The sequence below is a fragment of the Aquila chrysaetos genome, chromosome Z (assembly GCF_900496995.4).
Source record: "Aquila chrysaetos chrysaetos chromosome Z, bAquChr1.4, whole genome shotgun sequence".
NCBI classification, from domain to species: Eukaryota; Metazoa; Chordata; class Aves; order Accipitriformes; family Accipitridae; genus Aquila; species Aquila chrysaetos.
In genome coordinates, this window is record NC_044030.1 from 85,227,500 (window position 1) to 85,246,451 (window position 18,952).

Genomic DNA, 18,952 nt, shown 5'->3' on the forward strand with positions numbered 1-18,952 from the left:
ATAAGCAGGTACCAGGACAGCCACCACTCACCGAAACAGCGGGAAGGGCAAAGCGCAAAAAGATGAAGATTAGCTCTGACAACCTCGACTCCAAGTTTATTTTGGCATGGCAAGAGCACACAAGGCTTCAAAGCAGCTCCCGGCGAGCAGGCGAGGGGCCGGGCAGCAGAAATCACCCCCGGGGTGGCAGCAGCACTGCAAGGCTGAAATCCACAGCCGTTCCTGCCACCAGTTGCACCAAAGCACCAGCCCTTTAACCTTGAGCATCAAGATTTTCTGGAATTCAGGGGGGTTTTGTTGTTGGTTTTGTTTTTTTTTTTTCAAAAGGAAGTATTTTATTTAAGAGCTCTGCCTCCATCCTCCATGGCAGGACAGACAAAGTGTAAGGATTCATCTCACCACTCTGCACAGGGAGGAACAAGTTATCACCTCGCTGGGGCAGGGTCCAAACAAAAACGAAGGCTTTAGAAAGGAAAAGAAAAAAGAAAACAAGCAGAAGGAAAGCAGAGCAAGAGATTTCAAGCCTGGTACTTGTAGGCTCTACAGAAGCAAGCCATGACCTTCCTATCTCTGGCCAGGGTCTTTATAACACTCAGGGCCATAAAACACATGCTGCGGGAGAGCCAAGGCAAGGGCAGGTCCAGCTCAAAAGCAGAGTCCCTCACCCAGGGACCTCAGTCCCCTGAAAGCCATCCAGCCACAAACAACGCGTCCCCAGCTGCACTTCAGCTGTCACGGCCAGACAGCAGAGCAAAAGCAAATTGCATCTCTGCAACACCAGAATCTGGGGGAGAAAACCCCAATATTCAGAGTAGGGAAGTCCCTGCAGACACCCCTGAGGGCAGCTCTCCACCAGCCCCCAGGTGAGATGTTCACACCCCATGCAGACATGGGTTCCAGAAGAGCTTTTTAGTGGTGTTAAAGGTATCGCTTCAGCCAAAACATGCCTTCTTGGAACCATTAACTACAAGATGGTAGTGCAGGTGTTCACAGTCTATCCCAGCAGAGAAGTAATTTCTTACAAGGCCAGGTGGAGACAAGAAAGCAAATGAACAGCACAGTAACACGAGACACTGATCGAGCACTGGATGAGTGGCACTTGGTCTTTCATTTCCTTCGTTATTTTATTTCTGACCACGGAACGTGGTGGTGAAGGTAGGCACCAGCCAGGCAAGAAGTGGGCACTCCACGGCCACGGGAAAGGCTGGTGAGAGTCACACCAGTATCCATACATCCACCTCCCATTGAGGTCCATGTGGGTCTGGAGCAGGACCTTCCTCTCCTGCACCTCCACTTCGTCTCCAAAACAGGACACACAGTCCTACCAGGAGATGTGGGACCAATCCAGGACCACAGCAGTCCAGTATTGCCACATGAAAGCCACCTCCAGCTCTCCATCCCCACCCCATTAGGAGATCAAGTGTCCTGGACTGAGATCCGCACCATCCCCAAAGCACTCGGTGGGTACCACTCCTCCACCCCAGATGGACATCACATTTGCTGCCCAAAGAACAGCGATACCCACAGCACCCACGTTATCAGAGCTCAAAGTAATTAAGAGGCATAAATCCACAAGGGAGTTAGTCAGCTTAATTAGATTGAAAATTATAGCTTCCATCATCTCAGTATCTCTCCATGCACTCGCTGCCTTGAGATATGTTTACACTGACTTTCTGCTCACTTGGGGTGTAGCACCAAGTACCGGCTTCACGGCAGGCATGGGGATCAGGGGTTTTTTGGTTTGTTTGTTTTTTAAAAACAGTTTTCAACACTCATTTCCTAAGACACACGTTGGCAGCCCCAGCTCCCTGCTCATGTCCAGCCTGCTCAGGGATCTGGCAGCTGGAGGTTTGCCTGAGCCACCTGAAATTATCTCTGCGAGGCTTTCAGAAGAAACCGGACATTCCCATCACCATTCCCCATGATTTTTAAAAGCCATCTTTAAATACATTAAGGGTCTTTTTTCTTTGAAGAGCGGTGACTCGCCAGGACGCATCCCTGAGATGTAAGGTGTCATTTTGATAAGTAGTGGCCGTGATTCATCCGCAACACATCCTGCTCCCAATAGCCCTGTAAATGGTGGTTAGCACATCCTACCACCACCTCACACCTCGGTGAGACTATCGTAAGGGAGCTTGGGGGATGACTCACGGGAAGGGTGAAGGTGTGGATTAGCTGGATTTAAGGGCTGGCTCCACACCTCAGTGGAGCCACTAAGTGAAACCTATCCCTTCACGGAGCCCACCAGCCCCACTGGGCTGCCTGTGGTTCAGCAGGATGGGAAGCGGGCATGAGCTGAAAGGGTTGGTCAACCTCAAGCATGGAAAGGACATGTTCTCAAGGAAGAGCTAAGCTGGAAGCACACGGCAAATGGAGACTCATGGGCAGAAGGATGGATGAGAGCCAACAGGAGCATCCAAAAGGCAGGATGGACAGCTAGACACATCACACATCTCCTATCAAGGAGCCAAGCCACATTAGCACCAAACACCTGGAGCACAACAATACCGAGCCCCCAGACAACACTAAACCACCCCACTGGTACCACCACCAATGCCCATATGGGAACATGAAACATGGACTGAAGAAGGAGGTGATGGCCATGCATTAAGTAGGAGATGGCCACCGTATCCTACCGCCTGCCCTGCACCATAATCAGTTTTGGGGAGGGCAGCAAGATGTGTTACACAGTATGGTTGGTGATCTGCTGTAATTGCCAGAGCAGGGTCTCAATGTCCTAACAGCACCACTGGCTTCATACAGACAAACACAGGGAACTAAAAGCCAGTACTGGGGAAAAAAAAAAAAAAAAAAAAAAAAAAAGGCACAAAAAACCAAACCTGCTTGCCGAGGAGAAAATAAATAAATTTTTAAAAAAATCAAATGGGATTTGGTTAAAAGTGGTGAAGGATGGTGGCACAGCAGGTCGGGAGCACATGCTGCTGGAGGAGCTGCACCACCATCCCACCACCCTGCACCAAGTCATGGGTTTGGAACCATACCCTGCAATTAAGGGCTTATATTCTTTACAGTAAGGGTTTATAGACCTATGTTGCTTATAGTTCTTGTGGGCCTATAGTCCAGCTTTTGACACATTTAACCCATTCCTATGACTTACAGGTTTCAGTCAGCTGGAGAAGACTGGCCATGGACAAAGCGAGGACAAACAGAGAGCACAGCTGGAGAAACGGTCACATTTCCAGGCTGCGGGCTCTTCCCTGTGGGGATGTTCCTCTCCAAACCCCCTGGATACCGCAGGAAAGGCAAAGAGCGGAACTACCAAATCCTTAACAGCCTCATTAGTAAAACTGATGAGCTTACCATGATGATTACATTAAAGAGCATTCAAACAAGGAAGGCCACATGAAGCCCATCACCCACCAGCCTCTGGTCCTCCCCAGCTCTGCCACCATCTCTGGACAGGTCTCTACTCAATTCTGGAGGACCAGGCTAAGCCAAAACCCAACCCCACAAAATGTGTCTTACAGTGGGCCAGAGGCATACAAGGGCTATTGCTTTACACAACCAACTCAAAACACAGAAAGTTCACCGTGAATTTTTTTTCAGTTTTGCTAAATAGCAAATTCCTTGCTACAATGTTTTGCAAACCTTTCAAGTGTCTGCCAAAGCTTGGGGTGTTGCTGCAATAAAAGCAGTCATTTTTCTGACCTGAATTGTAGTTCATGCTGATACTCCTTTAACCACCACAAAATGCCTCTGCTTGCAGAACGGGTCAAAGAGCAGACAATAACACCACAAAAAAAAAAAAAAAAAAAAACAACTCAGGGCTTCACCTACACTACCTGCTATTTATTACACCGCTGACTAACTCAGAAGGTCCAAAGTCCACCTGAAGTTAAGCTACTCCTGTGGTTTCCTTCCTGGACAACTATCACAGTAAGGGTACACTACTCCTTTTCTGGCCAGAGCTACAAACTAATCAGCATGTAAATTAAAAGTCCAGCATGCCTAGAACTTCACAGCACTACAGCAAACTGAGATCAGTTTCACACAGATATATATACACACACACAAAAATACAGACACATATATAGCCTTCTTTCTTGGTCATCAGAAGGAATGTACACATTCACATTCAAGGTCATTATTTTCTGCACCTTGTTATTGGCAGCAGAGAAGAATAACAAAGCAAAAATCCTCCCTTGTAAATATATTCCTCAGCAGCCAGCCTGCCTGTGACAAATACCCTTTGTTAAACTCCTTCCTTAGGGCAAAAAAGGGTAGGACCAACTCATCCCATCCCATTCCACTCCACAGGACTGGCACAAGCCATGCACTGCCTCAGAGGCTCCGGACCCACTGCTGGCCCCAGGGTTCCATCTTTCACCCTGGAGTTAACCCAGCAATTGCTGCAACTTGGGCTTGTGTACATTGGGATTCCACCTCCCCCCCCCACACACACAATTTCATACCCTTAAATCAGTATCAGGGAAGGAAATCTTAAAAATAATTTTTTTAAAAGCCAAGTTGATTAATCCCAACCAGCAAGAGGGCATAATTAGCTTGATTCCTACTCCTGCTTTAAGCCCTGCTGGAGTCATTCCCAGCGCTGTGACCCAGCACCTGCACTGAGCTCCAGGTTCCTTAGCTCAGTGGCTCTCATCTAACCCCAACACAGGTGCTACTAAATGCACAACTGAGATGAACAATCGCACAAACAGAAATTGCACAAACAATTGCATGGCGAGCCCTGCAGCAGGACCTGCATCCGCACAATGCTGGGAGAGCACGGGGTGAACTCCGGCCATCTCTGCCTGTCAAGGGAGGGAAATACCCACAAAGCCAGCAGCACCCATCTCTCGCCTCCCTTGCATCTACTCAAGGCCATACAACCAGTATACTAAACGGTATTTAAACCCCCAAGTTTGGCTTTGCTTTTCTCTCCTCCGTGCCCTCCCAGGGAAGCCAGGGAGGTCCCCGAGCTGCTGCGGAGGTGGCCGTGCCCTTGGCACGGTCCCCAGCTGCAGAGAGCCGGCTGGAGCAATCATATTTTACATTTCAATGAATTTTCTCTCCACAACTGCAGCTAATGAGGCAGGATCAGGAAGAGACCAGGGATGCCAACAGATCCGGCTCCTTCAGCAAGACAGCTCCATCTTTAAATGAAAATCCCAGTGTGGCCTCCGAGCTCTCCCTGCCCTTTGTGGCATGACCCAGACACATTTTCAATCTAAAATAAAGACCAAAAAAAAAAAAAAAAACCAAAAAAACACAACACCAAAACCTTCAAGTATAACCTAATTTTCCTAACAGCAGCTGCAAATGGCAGAGGCAGGACTTCAGGAGCTCTGCAGCAGAGGTCCTGTGAATGGCCTGGGACTTAACCCCAAACTTTCCCTGTCCCACACACTTATTCCCAGAAATTTTTTCTACACAATACACAGAAAATCTTCTCACTCCTTCCCAGCTGCTCCTCAACCCCAAACCAGCACACAGGCACCCACTAAGGATGAATCCTCCCCAAGCCTTGAAAGATAAATCATTTTCACAAAGGTTTTATGCCAGAAGGTTTATGCCAATTCATTGACTCAATCAGTGTGTGATCACACTGGCAATATTTATTCACTTTTGAAAAGTTTCTCCCCAGGGTCAGAAACCACCAATTCATTCCAGATACTTTATTTAATACAACAACTTTAAGTGAAAACCAGAGAGTTTTGTATACCCAACACTAGCCATTAGAAGAGGACTTTTTAATGCATTAAGTTCTATCATCTATTAAAAAATACTTGGCAAATAACAGTCACTTTGCACAATGGAAGGAAAAAAAATAAAAAGAGAAATAAATACCCTGGTTTCTTATTCATCCAGAGCTTGCAAACCTCCTGAAGAGCATATCTCAAGCTGCACAACACCCCAGGAGCAGAAAGGCACAGCTTATTCTCTAGCCTGGCAGAAGTACTGTTTTGCATTATGTTCAGAGGCTACGCTTAAATTAACAATTAACATATTTTAAGAAGTACCTTTAAGAGAGCAGAACATCCAGAAGCAAAAGCAATTATATTTGTTTCAGTAATATGAAGAGCTTCCCCTTACAATAACGAAGGCGAGCCATGCAAACAAGTGTAATCTCCAGTTTAATTCTGCAAATCAAACCGTTGCTGGAGATAGCATCTTCCAGGGGCCATGTCCTCCCTCCATCCTGCCCAGCACCCAGCTCAGAGGAGCAGAGCATCCCCATTATCTCATTACAGAGTAATGCTGGCATCTGCACAGGCTTACAGGGATTGGACTGCAGTTACCTTGGCTGTAGTTTAGCTGCATCAGCAACAGGTTTCTTTGGAGGGCTCTGGCTAGGGAGAAAGGAAAAAGCATTGCATGCAGGGAGCTGCCTTTGCCTCCTGCTTCAGCTAAATAGGGTTTGAGAAACTCCCCTGCCCAGCTGCAACCAGTTTGACTGGGCAGCGCTGCAGCTGGGCACATCCCACCCCTGCCACACTCCAGCAGGAACCCTGGGGACATGGCAGGAGCAGGACCGACTCCAGGCTGCCTTAGAAAGACATTTGCACAGGGTAACTGGGAGATACACAGGTTAGGCAAAGCTCCAGTTCTCCATTTGGAACAGGTTTTTGCAAGCAGGAGTCCCTGATGCCACTACCTCCTCTATTCCTCTTGCACGGACTGGTGCCAGCGGCTCCAGAACCAGGTCTGCACTCTTTACCATTCAGCTCCTCTTCCACTGGGACATGAGTCACACTAAATTCCTGTTTGCTTCTGCAACAAAATAAAATCCACAACCAGATAATCCTAAAGTCCCCAGCTACTGCATTGGGAGCAAGAAGAGTATTGTAATGGTCTCCCCATAAGTATTTACCCAAGAGGAGTCCTACGTGCTTGAAGGTTGATGCACTTTTGGAACTACTCTCATGCTCATAATTAGGCACAGCTGTTAATTATCTTGTTTGATGGGGGCTATTAAACACCAGTCATCCCTGCTCTTAAAGGGGCACAGGTGAGACATCACATGGAGAGGGCCTCCACCAAGGAACTCACAGCTGCTGGTGTTTCCAGGATGGGTTCTTCTCCAGTTTAAGCACTCCTCAGGGCAGTGCAGAGTCTAACACAGCAAATTCATCAGCACGGCTTAACAAGCATGAACTTAAGCACAAAGGAAATACTACATGTCCCACAAGGTCCTAGGAGATCTTCAGCAAGCATCAAGTGGAAGTTAAGGGCTCTCTACACAACACACAGCAGTTCCCATTGCAGCCCAGCAGGAAGGAGAGGTGGAAGGACCAAAGAAGTGCCACTTAGCCACTCCAAAGCAGCTCCCCAGCAGTATCTCTCATCCCAGTTCAAGCAGGAGGAGCAAGGACTCCGAGGGAGGTACAGTTGTGGCTGTGCTAATGCAACACTGCACATCGGATCAATAGGCTTTTAGCAAGACAGCTGTATTGATTCCAGCAAGCCAGATTGTCCACCTTCCCTCCCTCTGCATCTTCCCTCAAAACGCCTCATCCCCATCCGGCCGACAAGGTGATCCAGGAGGCCCCACATCCACGCTTGGTAAGTCATCTCCTGAACCCCAACACCCCGCTGAAGCTCTCCCACTCTTCCCCGCTCCTTTCCTCTGCTCACCCCCATGCCCAGTTACTCTGTAAGAGCATCTTCTGGCAGCCGTGCGCAGAGGGTGCATCAATGCCCGACTGCTCAGGGCAGGGCAGCCCTCCGCAGCAGGTTGTCTTCTCCCCACCACGCTCTCGGACGCTTCTACCATATACGAGCCTTAAGTGCCCAGTGGAGCTACAGGCCACAGGGCCGAATGCCCGCATCCGCACGGAGATGATGTGCAAGCGAGTGCCGGGGCCTTCCTTAATGTTTTCCAAGAGCAGGCTAGAGAGCAATGCATCTGCTTCATCTTGGGGACCTCCATCAGCAATGGGCACCCATCAGGCTCAGCATCCTAAGGCCGCTGGGTTTGTTCTGTTTTTTAAAGCCTCCTTTGCTCTTTTTCTTATATACTCAAAAGTCACAGGAAATGTTTTCCTGCTGCTTCAAAGCCTAGTGCCGGCACACAGGCCCCACACACAGAAGACCACCCAGCAGGACAGTCCTAAATTTTACCGCAATGTCAGCCCCACAGATGACCCATATGGGTTCAAGGCACTATCCATGGCCCCGGCACCTACCACACCAGCTGTGTCCCTAAAATGTCCCCACGAGACAGATGGGCACCAGCAGAAGGGCCAGTGCTGAAACACCAGCTCTCATCAAGAATCTTTGTTGTTATTAAAAATAAATTAAAAGTTAATGACATGTGCAGATTGTCACCAAATCCCCACCACTTCCCATGTGCCTCATTAAAAAGTCCCTATACAGCAACAGGATCACAAGTGATGCCCCAGCAGGCATCTTATACCCATTCAACAGATGAACAGGAATATAAACCTAACCAGTTTAGCATAAAAACACAACACAGATTAATTACCTGCTCATCGAGTTAAGAATCATTAACCTGGTGGTTATAACCAGCCCATAGATAGGGATAACACAGGGCTTGCAGCCAGCTTCCCTCCTCCCCAGGGATGCTTGCCATCGCATCCATGCACTCATCCGACAAGATGCTGTGGTAGGCACATCGGAGCAGTTAAGCCACGGCTTGCCTTGTGCTCCCCTTCAGATTTTCCAAGGGAAAAAGGTTTTCCAAACCTGAGGCTTTGCTTTTGAAGTGCTCCGAGAAGGACAGAGGTCAGCCCGCTCACAGACAGCCCTGCTCAATCCAGCGGGGCTTCTTAAATTCCCACAGGTTCAAAGGAGGAGCCGCCAGATTCACACTTCGTCCTGCATCCGTTTGATATCAACGGCCAAAAAAATAAGTGGTAACCCCCAATATTACATAAAAGCTGTCCGCAAAATGAGTTACAGAAGCAGAAATCTGCAGCAAAGTTAAGCCCGGGAGACTGGCCCAGAGACAAAAAGTGGTTCCTTGAGAGGGCTGGTGCCAATCTGGCAGCATCTCCACGCTGACCATGGTCACAGGAAGAATTTAAAACACTAAAATTCTCATTATTACAGTAGATGATGCTGGCACTTTAGTCTTTCAGCAAAAACCATTCTGAAGCCAAGCACTTTTCTCGATGAGCCCCTGCTTAGCGTTATTGATGGCTTTTACTAAGCACATTCCCTGGATCCTGGCTGCCCGCAGCACTCCCGGCTAGCCTCGGGAAGATGCGGAGTGCAGGGAGAGGGCTCTCTCCCTATCAGTTATCGCTCCGTACCGGGCGGTTCTCCCGCTGCACGAGAGGAGCTCTCTCATCAGGCCAAGTCAATCAGCAAAGAAATATCTCTCCGGACACAAACCTCTCGCTGGGAAGGGGGGCAGAAAGCCCCAAACCGCACGGGGTGCACCCCCAGCCCACTTTGGCCAAGGAGCAGGAATACCCTGCACCCTGCCTGAGTATCCCACAGCCACAAAATACCAAAATGAATTAAAAAAAAAAGCGCTATCTTGTCTAGACCCCAGGCTCTGCTTAAAAATCAGCACCCCGAGCTTCCCGTTATCACAACCACCACTTTTTAGGCTTAAATCTGGGTTTCTCCCTGGGAAGCGACGGGGAGGGCGGCTGGCTGCCACCCCGGCCCGGCGGTGCGTAGCACCCTGCGAGGCCATCAGCCATGTTACCTTCCCTGCTTGCCATGAGGAAGCAGGTGCGTGTGGTCGCACCCCTGCCAAGGGATTATATTCGGGAGTTGCAGAACGAAAAGGACTCTGGAAAAACTGGGCGCCTTAGGAGCATTTTGGTTAGTTACAGCAGTTGTAAGGGCTGGATGGTTTTTTGTTGTTTTTTTTTTTTCTCTCCCTCCACGCTGGTGTTTTAGGAATATGGGCGGGGGGGGGGGGGGGAAAAAAAAAAAATTCTGTGAGGATTTGGGGAAGCCGAGCACGTTTTAGCTGCGTGTTCAGCCGCTCTGGTGTCGGACCCCACGAAGAACGAGGCCAACGCCGCCACAACCTCGACCCACGGGCGAAGTTCACCCTTCCCTCCACGAAACCAGCTACCCGGGCGGGTGAAATACCGGGAGGGGCCGCTCACCTCACGGGGCGAGGAGACCGGTCCCGGCTCCCACAGCCGGCCGGTACCCACCGGGGAGGCGATACGGGGCGGGGGGGGGGTGTCCCCTCCGCTCCCCGGGCACCATCCCGGGGGGTGCGGGGAAAGTTGCGGGTCCCCTCCACGACTGGGAAACAACCCCCCCCGTCCCCCAAAATACAAGGAAGACACACACACACATCCCCCGCAAACACCACCCCCCCCCTTCCCGCTCACCTTGGTGTAGAGCTGCGCGGTGGACATGGCCGGGGAGGGCGGCTCTTAGGCGCGGGGCATGGGGCCGGTAGGCAGCGAGCGGCGCCCGCCGGACTGACAGACCGACCTTTACACCCGCCGCCGCCGGCCGGGGCGCGGGGAAGGGAAAGGAGCGGTGGAGGAGGAGGAGGAAGAAGAGGAGGAGGCGGCAGCACCGCTCCGCCTCCGCCGCGCCCCGCTCAGGTATGGGGCGGCTCGGCTCGGTTCGGGTCAGTTCGGCTCGGGCTCGGCCCAGGTCGGCTCGGTTCGGGTCAGTTCGGCTCGGGCTCGGCTCAGGTCGGCTCGGTTCGGGTTAGTTCGGCTCGGCTCGGGCTGGGGCTCGGCTCGGTTCGGGCCGGTTCGGCTCGGGTTCGGCTGCGCTCGGCTTTCCCGCTCCGCGGCCCCGGCCGCCCAGCGCCCTCACGGCCCCTTTCCCCGCCGGGCTCGGGCCGAGGGGAGCAGCGCTTTGCCTCACTGCCTGCGTCGGCTTTTAGAGGTTTGTTTTTTTTAAAAAGCCCTTTTTTTATACATAATTTTCCTTCCCTTCCTCGGTTCGACCGCTTCCCCAGGAGCCCGCCCCGGCTCCTGCCCCCAGCCCCGAGCAGGGTCCTGCCGTCAGCGGGAGGGAGCCGCCTCGCTTCCCTCCCTTGAGGCGCTGAAACGCACCGCGTTTGTTGTTGGATTTGGTTTTTGTTTTTTTTTTCCTTTTTATTCTACTATTCTTCTTCCTTTCCCACAGAAGAAGAGTAATTAAGCCCCAGGCGGGTGCCCCTCGGTGGTTTGAGGCTCTGCCATCCACACCAGCCGCTGAGCCGTTGGGGATCACCCATATATTGGGGTGCAAGGAATGGCTTTAACGGGGTGTCCTTTACCATGACGCGCCTGTGCCTGGGACGAGCAGCGTTGCCCACATGAACCCACTGGAAATACATTCAAGGAACGCACCAGCGACGGGTTTTTCTCCGTCTGGAGGTGGGTTTGGGTTCCCACCACCAACAGGGTCTGTGCTCCTGGGCACTGCTTGTGTGTCACCCCATCCTACACCGATGTCAGGAATTGTTTCTTTGGCAGAAACAGCCAAAAATTGTCCCCAGCCTGTCAGTCGGCGGCCACGCTGCCTCCCTCCATCCCACGGGAGCACCCTGTGCTTCAATTCATGCTTATAAAGCACTTTTTGAGCCTGGGAAGGATGATGCAAAGTATTCCCAATTCATCACTATTGCTATTCATTATCATTCAAGGTATTTCGCATATTAACTAAGCAGGCAGAAAACGTCCTCAGCAGCGTTTATTCTCTGCCACAGCTGTTTACTCCGTAAGCGGGGATCCCTTCTGCCGCGGTTTCAAGCTGTGCTGCTCACAGAGTGCCCACAGCCTTTCTTTAAAGCCATCCCTGGCAGCATCTCACCCTCTGCTCCTTGTCCCTGGGGGGGTGAAACTACCCCTCCTTTGGCATCATTTCCCTTAGTCCCCTGCCAGAGCCTGCTAGGGAGCAGCACCGATTCAGTGGGAGGACAGCCGGCATCGCAGATATCTCTCTTTTCCAGCTCTGATGTCCTTGGTGAATCCAAACAAATTGCAGGTGGTTCTGGGGGAAGTTTGGGAAAGAGGAAAGAAGGGGAGAAAAACCTGCATCCTGTCTGGAAATTACCCTGGGTAACACATTTGACAGCGTAATCTCTGCAAAGCCTCCAAGATAGCTTTGTCAGGCAAACAAAACTTGCTCCTCTCCTTTTATTAAATCAACTGTAGAAACAAAATGTGAAGTACCGGCACAATCAGGAGCAAAGGTTTCAGTGCAGCCTGGGTAGCAGCGACAGCCCAGAGGCAAAGTACAGCCGTTCCCATGAAATACCAGCTGGTGCTGAGTGTGATTTTCCATCGAATTTATCATAATCTAAAACTTTAATTAAAGTTAGAAAATAAAAACCCCAAAATACATACGAAATCCCTGAAGTGTGTCCTAAGTGCTGAGTTGCTGGAAATTACCTCGTTTGGGAGGCAGAAGCTTCTTCCCATTTGGGAATCAAAACTTGTGTTGATCATAATATTTAACAAGCACGGGCTCTAAAATAGCATTTTATCGTACCACCTCTTGCATTCACTTCAAAGGCACTTAGAGGTGAAAATTAACCAAATACCTGTTCTTTTCCCCTCTGAGCAGAGCCAGTGGCTTCCTTGCAAGTACAGAACGGGTACTGGAGATGGGCGCGCTCCCCCGGAGGCTCACAGGTCCCAGCCCTGTCCCTGTGTTGCAATGATACACGGAGACCCCAGGGACAGACAGATGGACGGATGGATGATGGCACAGAGCGGCGAGAGGCTCTGGAGGGCTCGATGAGGCGGGCAGGGTACTGGGACCGGCGCTGGAGGTTAGGAGCTGAGTTACCTGCTCTGCAACAGACACCCCATCATTCCACGTCAGCTTTGGGGTTTTATGTAGGTAGAGGAACGAAGGCAAGTTTGCCATTGAATTCAGATGGGCAGGAGAAACCAACATTTCTGCAGTGAAATCCCCTGACCCCCAAACGACAATTACAGCATTGAATTTCGATGCATGAGCATCCCACGATAACCCCATCCTGAAATCCTCCACAAAAACACTTCGCAGCAAGATCTACTGCTGAGAGCATGCGTGGCCAAGGGTAAAACGAGAGCTGAGTCAACCTTATTCCTCAAAATTAGGGGCAATATCTGCTCAAAGTACTTTAAACTCTCTGAGTGTGTATTGAGGTCTGCAGGGAAAGGTTTGTGCTTTCGCTGGATGTCTCTTATATGTGACACCACGTGTGCGGGGCATGGTAGCGGGTAATGCAAAAATGTGCAGCATCAATTCTGACAGCTCCAAATGTCATCAGGACTGAGTTGGCTGTTGCTGAATACAAACCCAGGTCCTGAATTTTTGTATGCAGAGTTGTCACAAAGACCTCGAAGCTGGACTTCCCTCCTTTTGGGCCATGCAGAAGTCACCATGTGCTATGTCTAGGCACAGTCATCGGGTCTGGCAGGGGCTGTGGTGTCACCGTACCCTGGGCATGGTTGCACTGGCTGTTTCTGCAGCAAGTGTTCCCACCTGTGTTAAAGTAATGAAAAATTAATCACGGTGTTAAAACAATGAAAAATTAACAAAGAAGGATTTTTCTGCAAATAAAACTGATTCTGTCCAAAGCTGGATGTAGGTTTGCAGCGAGCTTCCAGCCCCGAAGGCGTTCCCACAGCCCTGGGAGACTGCAGCCCAGCCCTCGGGAGCGGGGACCATGCCAGCACCGTGCCACAGGGCACCAGGAACCGCTCCCAGCTCAATGCCTTGTGCATGGCCAAAAACATCACCGTGGAAAGTCCTGGGGTTGGTATAAAAGCCCTTGTGAGCAGACAGGTGGATGCAGAAAAGTCTTAAAGCCTTGGCAAGTACCGGGGGTTCAAACCTTGGAGTAGGTCTGGGATGATGTGATCGGGGACTGGCATTCCCGGCTCTGCCACAGGCAAGTCAGTGACACACTCCACACCTCTGCTCTTCCTCTGTCAACGTGAAAAATGTAATTAAAAAAATACAGGAAAGAATATTTTGCAAAGCTCTAGTACCTGTATAAATGAAGAGGCTGTAACTGCCTGGTTTTTAAATGCAGTGGTTTCGTCTCTGGGTTGCTCACCCCGGTGCAGGGAGAAGTCACCCAGCCATGGACCAGGCTGCTTCCCTTATCAGCGGTGTCCCTGAACTCTCGGTTTAATAGATGGTTTGGCTCCAGGATTGCTCACCTGGGGGGAAATACCGCGCATATGAGTAGTAGCTAATGGTCCTGCGGCTCTCGGGACTTGTAAGCCACAATTTCAGATCCGTTTTGCCGGTTATTGCTTGTGGGTGCTGTATGTCACAAATCTAACATGAGTTGGTTGGAGGGAGGCAAAGGCACGACCACACTTTGACGCATGTGCTACTCGGTGCCCTATTTGCCCAGTTTACCATGAGGACATCCAAGAAAATGGAAATCAGTAGGATTAAGGAAGCTTTTCAGTCCTGAAACAGAAAATCATTCTTACTGCATCGCTCATCTGACTGTTAGGGGCAGGGAAAGGGTGCTCCTAAAGAAGTCTGCTGACCCACCCAGCCGCTCAGCAGCCTGGTATGAGCCTTATCCATTCTTCTAGACCCACCTGACATCTACAAAGCACTCCACAGCAAAGGGGTCAGCCCCAGCAACATGTTCATTGACCTCAAGTTTTCTCTCGGAAGAGTTTGGTTGCCCATTATGCCATGGGAATTCATTTTTGCTGAAGGCAAACCTCTTCCAGTCTGATCTTTTATTTTTGTGCAGACTTCACGTTCACTGCAGAGGAATTTTGCCTCCAGGAGCAGGAGCTCAGACACTTTATAAATGCTTGATAGCTCTGACCACCTCTTTCTAGTTATTATTTTATTAAAAAAAGATTTATTATTGTTCTGGATGGCTCACCAACGTGGTATTTTTTGTCTCTCATACTGGGTGTACCCAACGACAGTGTCACAGCCTTTAATAACACACTTTAATTAATCCTGGAATTCTGAATGTACTATTATGTTCATTTTTCAAAGAGGGGTCACAGCAGTAAAGAAAAATCTACATTGCTTGTGCAGGGCCACACCAGGAGTCTGTGGCAGACCAGGAAATTAATCTCTTAATCATTCTGCCAATTTGACCCAGCGGTGAGAGCACAGAGCTATGCCTACCTGAGCTCTCTGGAGTGATGAAGCTGTTTCCATTATCTGGGATGGCCTTTCCCACCCGCAAAACAGGAGGAGCGGCTCTGAAGTCCTCTGTGTGGCTTTGGAGATGGCTGCTGAAAAGCACTCTGTAAGGGCTAGACGTCACGACTAACCACCCACCTCTCTTGGTTTGCAACATTTCCACATCTATGAACGTTTCCTTCCCCAGTGTCTGTCGGAGACAGACCCTGTTTGGGTAAAAGTGATTCAAGGAACAAGACATGAAGAGGCTCCGCTCCGCTCTGTCTAGTCACCTGTCTGGATGGTGTGAACTCGTCCCATCTGCCGTCTCAGGAAGCTGCGCTCGGAGCAGTTTTGTCTGTAAGCAAGGATAAAAACCTCAGCAGGGCAACACCTTAGGGTCAGGTTCTTCCACCATTTACAGTCATAATTTAGCTGGGTTGCTCTGCTAAGATCACTGGTACTGTTTCAGATTAATACATCTCTACCTGACCTTTTGCAAACAGCTGTACAGCTCTCTCCACAGACAAAAAGCATTTGTCAGCTTGGTATCTGCTTCAAACCGAGATGAGGCAACTGTGTGGGCAGTTTATTCCCGATTCATTCCAAGAGGCCTGGGAGCTGGGGCGCCTGGGCTCTGATCCCAGCCATTTATCAGCTTCTCTGTGCAACCATTCACACTCCCACACAACAAAAACACAAGAGTCCTGGTACTTGCCAAGAGGGAGCCAAACACTGAAAAGCATAGGTAGGGAGGAGAAAGAACGTAGAGGAAGTGCTTAGTGAGGGGTGGAAGATGGAGAAAAGGATGGAAAAGCAGGGGCTGGAGGAAAGATAGTAGAAGCTGAAAAGCTGAACGAAGAGAGAGAAGCACCTGCAGATCAGCAGCAGCAAAGACTCAAGTAGAAAAATGTGAGAAAGGAGATAAAACATTTCCAAATGCCACAAAGTGTATGGGCAAGAAAGGATATGAGGTTGTGAATGGATTCTTCACTTCCCTCCTCTGAAAAGGACCCAGGAAAAACTAATGAAATCTATACCAGTGAGCTGGTTGAGGGCAATGCCATGGGGAGAATCTGGATTGCTCCCACCTGTCCTCCTTGTGTCACCCACTGCTCCTCCTGCATAAAGGGCAATCTGGCCATTAACAGGGGGGGGCTGAGAGAGCAGCGAGGTGTCCCTTTGCCCACTGCCAACATCCCCGTGAGACCTTCCTGTTGACATCTGGCCATTTTTTTTATTGCTCTGTCTTAAAAATATTGTTGGTGCTCCACCCCCCATTCTGTGTGTTCAGACTATGGCATTGGTGGCAAGCCAAGGCAGTCCAAAGAGGCAGAGTTGCCATCAAAATGATAAATAATAACCCTTTTTGCAAGAAAAGGATGACTTAGTCCTGCACAATTAAATCTGTCCGAGCAGAGGTCTTGCAGACTAACTTTGGGACTCTGATATTCCACAGATCATTCAACAGCTATCAGAATGTATGCAAAGCCATATCAGCTTTTTACTGTCCATCCCATAGTAAAATAGATTCAGTTTTATATTTAACGAAGAAAATGAAGATGAGTCACCAAGTACTTTTTGTCTAAATACAATAAAAGATTTTGCAAGTATTCACAGTTTGAAAGGCATTTTAATAGAAGTTTGCTGAAACTCTTCTACAAATTTTCTTTATGCGGATTTTAAAGAATGCCTACAAGTCATTCGTGTCATAATAATACATCATTATACTGCAGAGAACATACAGTATTCTTGTATTAAAATGTCAAACACTTTGATTTGGATCAGTCATTTTGTCAAAAAAATCCATAGGTAAAAATAACCTTTAAAATACTATGTTTCTTGTATTTTCCAGTTAAATATTTTGAGCATCACAGTGGAGAGGGGCCTGCTAACTCAAGTCAGTTATAAACACCCTTAGAAAATGTTTTTAAAGGCAACTAAGTTAAAAATATCATAGTAAGTGATCTTCTTGAGAGTTAGACGTTAGTTTTCTTCTCAAAGGGTGGGTCTTTGCTAGTTTCTCAAAAGGCCTTGATAGAATGTCCTGTACCCTTTCTTGGTAAGCTCTCTCTGCTGCTAGACCGGATTCATATTCTCGCTGCTTCTCTTCTTCCTCAGCATCACGCGCCTGTTGTCGATAGGCAATCTGAGCCCCGAGTTGCTCTTGGTATTCTTTTGCTTCCTTTACTTTTCTGGAAATGACATATGAATAGCTTATTTATGATGTGTGGGTAAAAAAATAAACAACTTTTTTATTATTATTATTATTATTATTTAATCCCTTAGCATTCACCCTTAGACTAAAGAACCATTAAAAACTCCTTTTAGGTGTTAAGAATAACTACCACTATTAACCAAATGCTACATGTTAACCTTACTTTTTTTGGAGAATTAATTGCATTCTGTTATACCTTATAAAGCAGATGGCAAAAATCAGTGCTTAAAAAAAAAAAAAAAAAAAAAAAGAGCAAGAACAACTCCTTGTAATCAGCATGCCTTCCCTGTTCCTCACAGTGGCGGTGAGAAGACAGAGAATGAGCGTGTCAGGTCTCAGTCCCTTCCTACCTCAGGCTCATCGCCGCAGCAGCCTTACACCTCATCTCCTCTCCCTCATTCTGAAGAGAACAGTTACTGCCAACGGGGAAGGCAGAGTGCAGGCTCCTGCTGCAGCCTTGTACTGATATTCTAGGAAATGGCTGTCAGAAGAAATCATTCTTCCATTCTACTTTGAGACTCATACATTCCTTTCGCTAGCCTCTTGAGCAGCAGTGGAAGTCTACCTACGTGTTCAGGCACTTCTGGAGCAGGAGTCACACAGACACTCAAAACGCCAACGGTCTAGTCAAGACTTGTGCACTAAATGCAACACAGTTGAACCACAAACACTGACTGACAGCACTGAATGCCTTCTTTGCTAAGCGAAGCATATCCAAAATGAAGCCCAGCACATTTCCTTCAGGAGGGTGAGATTTCTGCCGTAGCCAGGAGATTGTTACCACTAAAGCCATCAGAGAACACAACAGATAGTGGCTCTGGAAGGAGCTACTCAGTTACCTCCCACAGACAAGTGTGGAGAAAGGGCAGGAGTACAAAAGGGAAATCGAGCGAGTGAAATAAGGCCCTTTGCTCTAGGCTTTGCGTGACACCCAGAGGAACATTTCAGCTACTGCGTATAACTATATTCTTACCCTGAGGAACTGTAAGGTAAGGAGAACCCCGTGCAGCTGGGTTATGTGCAGTGGTCTGGTACTTTGGTGGCTGACTATATGATTGTTTAAGGGATGCATGTGGGTGGAGTTTAGCAATAAGCCTGAACACACTAGTTCTCCTAGGTAAGTAACGAACTAACCTTTCATTAACCCTCCTCCCCAAACCTCTGCCCCTCCTAATAACACCTCAGAGTATGAGGGGGTGTATTTAATAAACATGATGGATGTAAGTCACATGATGGTCCAAAAAGACCAAAACAAGGATATGTAATGAAACACCATTATTTGTATGATGAGATCAGAATTAGTGATTTAATACCAATTGCAATATAACAGGGCTGCTATTGAGCAGTTAGGAGCAGAGCCTCTCTGAACAGAAGAAAGCCCACCCAGTGCTCTTAGAGTTATCTGAAAATGAGAATTAGCCTACTCACAAGTTTAAAAGATTGATCTGCAATGAAATGAACGGATGGTGTAAAATAAAAATACCTTGCATATTTTTCTTCTTCTATACGCTCGAGTTCTGTGATTGCTTCAGCTAATAACTTCCTCTCTTGAGCAAGTTCTTCCTGCTCCTTTGCATTTCTCTGCACTAAAAAAAAAACCAAAACAAAACCCCCCAACTTTTAGAAGATAACAGCACTGCTAATCTTGAAGGGACAGTGAGACTGTATTCAAGCCAAGTAGCCTGGATAGCAAGCCTGAGTTTTGCTGCTTCTGAAGAGGCACAC

At 48.7% G+C, this 18,952-nt stretch overlaps 2 protein-coding genes across 8 annotated transcripts in view; both read right to left on the reverse strand.

The window, feature by feature from the left end:
• Window positions 1–18,952, reverse strand: part of MYO5B (myosin VB) — a 171,949-nt gene that overhangs the window by 144,785 nt on the left and 8,212 nt on the right. For 2 of the 5 annotated variants that reach the window (XM_030005720.2, XM_030005718.2), the window contains exon 1: window positions 10,290–10,492. In XM_030005720.2, the coding sequence (XP_029861580.1) occupies window positions 10,290–10,316 (27 nt within the window). In that variant the 5' untranslated portion in view covers window positions 10,317–10,492. Of the gene's footprint in view, window positions 1–10,289; window positions 10,493–18,952 lie in introns of those variants that run through there. The other 3 variants (XM_030005719.2, XM_030005721.2, XM_030005722.2) reach the window with 3 other exon arrangements.
• Window positions 16,623–18,952, reverse strand: part of CFAP53 (cilia and flagella associated protein 53) — a 35,494-nt gene continuing 33,164 nt past the window's right edge. For all 3 annotated transcript variants that reach the window (XM_030005725.1, XM_030005723.1, XM_030005724.2), the window contains 2 exons: window positions 18,711–18,813; window positions 16,623–17,204 (listed from right to left, as the gene is read on the reverse strand). In XM_030005725.1, the coding sequence (XP_029861585.1) occupies window positions 16,964–17,204; window positions 18,711–18,813 (344 nt within the window). In that variant the 3' untranslated portion in view covers window positions 16,623–16,963. The remainder of the gene's footprint in view (window positions 17,205–18,710; window positions 18,814–18,952) is intronic.